Genomic DNA, 2,078 nt, shown 5'->3' on the forward strand with positions numbered 1-2,078 from the left:
CTGCCCTGACCTACACTTGTATTGTAGCAGGATCCTATCGTTATAACACTGGGTTCCTACGGCGAGCCGCACAGCCGGGGTTTGCGAGTCACTGGTTGGGGACCACTGCCTTGGACTCTGCTCCCCAGTTTAGCCCTACGCAATATCTCACTACTTCTTCGGGCCTCGTGACACTTTCCTCAATTGGACCCCTTGTAAAACCTCCGATGACGGAAGGTGCCCCAATATGGCTACTATGGTCTCTACGGCGGGCGTGAAAAGTAGAGGAGACAGGGGACAAGTTCCCATATGGTTCTAATTCGTGGTGTACCACATAGAAACCGGACCCGGGATATAAGACTAAGTACTAGCCGAAATTTTTCCAAAACGATCCACTTTATGGTGTCAAATTGTCTAATTTTTACGTCCGTGGGTAGTAGGGAAGGAAGCCCAAATGATTCGGGGACTACCAGGTCTTTGGCAGGATTCGGTAGTCCCATTATAAGAACTTCTCGCGTAGAAGAAGGTAAAGTCCCACCATGATTAGCTCCTAACTTTTACCAGACGGGGTAAATCCATGTCACCAAATTTTGTAAACTCCTCTTTGGTCTGAGACTGGAGCTTTATAAAGACGTCGAAACTGCTGCTGCCTCCAACTGTAACGTGGAACGCCGATGACATCATTCTCAGTGTCATGTCCCTGTATGGGACCACAGACGGTCCGAACTGTCCCCCATTAAACTGCCCTCTGGATTGATATAACTCCCTATAATAGTCAGAAAATTTTGGGAGGTATCGAACGTTTCACATACCGTTTCACCAACCGTTTGACCCTCTGGGTTCCCCATGACTTTCCTGGATCACCTCGCTGCCCGGCTTCCTCATTTATTATGTTCTGGAATATCCCCTCTCATTATGGGCGACTTTAACACCCCCCTTGGTAACCCTCAACTTCCTCATCTGCCTCTCAGTTTCTATCTTTAAACCATTGGCGCCGCCGTCAGTTTTGGCCTCGTGGTCACTTAATGTTATAACTTTGTAATGATTTTACTTATCCAAGAGATTCTGGGACTGTTTCCTTGTGAAAAATTGGACTTTATGATAGAGGTAAAATTTGGACGATACGTTCATTGCTTATTGGAGAAAAACGCCAAAAAACGGATCGTAATACCACACAAAATAGTCACTAACAATCATTTCCCATGTGGCCACTTTATGATCATCGTTTTACCAAACTTATTTTTCTACGACGTTAGGAGGTTAATTACTTAAGCAGCAGAGGCACAGCCAGCGGGGGGGGGGGGGGGGGGGGCAGGGGTTTAGGTGCCCACTGAGATGGTGGGGCCCAGGGCCGTCCGCAAGCGGTGGCATATTCCGGTTTCAACTGTGTCTGAGCTGAGGGCTCCTTGTTCCAGCGTTCACTATGTAATGGCAGCTGTGAGCAGGCGCAATGTAGTGACGTCACCGCGCCTGTCTGTGCAGAGCCGCACACTGGCCGGAGCGGAGGGGGAACAGGGAGAGGTAAGTATTTATTAAATCATTTTTTTATTCGGCGCTATGGGACATTATACTGTGTGGAGGCAGCTATGGGGGCATTATACCGTGTGGAGGCAGCTATGGGGGACATTATACTGTATGGAGCAGCTATGGGGACATTATACTGTATGGTGGCAGCTATGGGGGCATTATACTGTGTGGTGGCAGCTATGGGGACATTATACTGTGTGGGGGCAGCTATGGGGGACATTATACTGTGTGGTGGCAGCTATGGGGACATTATACTGTGTGGTGGCAGCTATGGGGACATTATACTGTGTGGTGGCAGCTATGGGGACATTATACTGTGTGGAGGAAGCTATGGGGACATTATACTGTCTGGTGGCAGCTATGGGGGCATTATACTGTGTGGGGGCAGCTATGGGGACATTATACTGTATGGTGGCAGCTATGGGGGCATTATACTGTGTGGAGGCAGCTGTGGGGGCATTATACTGTGTGGAGGCAGTTATGGGGACATTATACTGTGTGGAGGCAGCTATGGGGCATTATACTGTGTGGAGGCAGCTATGGGGGCATTATACTGTGTGGGGGCAGCTATG

At 49.0% G+C, this 2,078-nt stretch overlaps 1 protein-coding gene across 1 annotated transcript in view; it reads left to right on the plus strand.

Annotated features, from left to right (window-relative positions):
- Positions 1 to 1,407: 1,407 nt before the first annotated feature.
- Positions 1,408 to 2,078, plus strand: part of LOC142729568 (actin-like protein 6B) — an 11,756-nt gene continuing 11,085 nt past the window's right edge. The window contains exon 1 of the mRNA XM_075849253.1: positions 1,408 to 1,500. Within this exon, the coding sequence (XP_075705368.1) occupies positions 1,408 to 1,500 (93 nt within the window). The remainder of the gene's footprint in view (positions 1,501 to 2,078) is intronic.

This window comes from Rhinoderma darwinii, unplaced genomic scaffold, assembly GCF_050947455.1.
Source record: "Rhinoderma darwinii isolate aRhiDar2 unplaced genomic scaffold, aRhiDar2.hap1 Scaffold_721, whole genome shotgun sequence".
Lineage (NCBI taxonomy): Eukaryota > Metazoa > Chordata > Amphibia > Anura > Rhinodermatidae > Rhinoderma > Rhinoderma darwinii.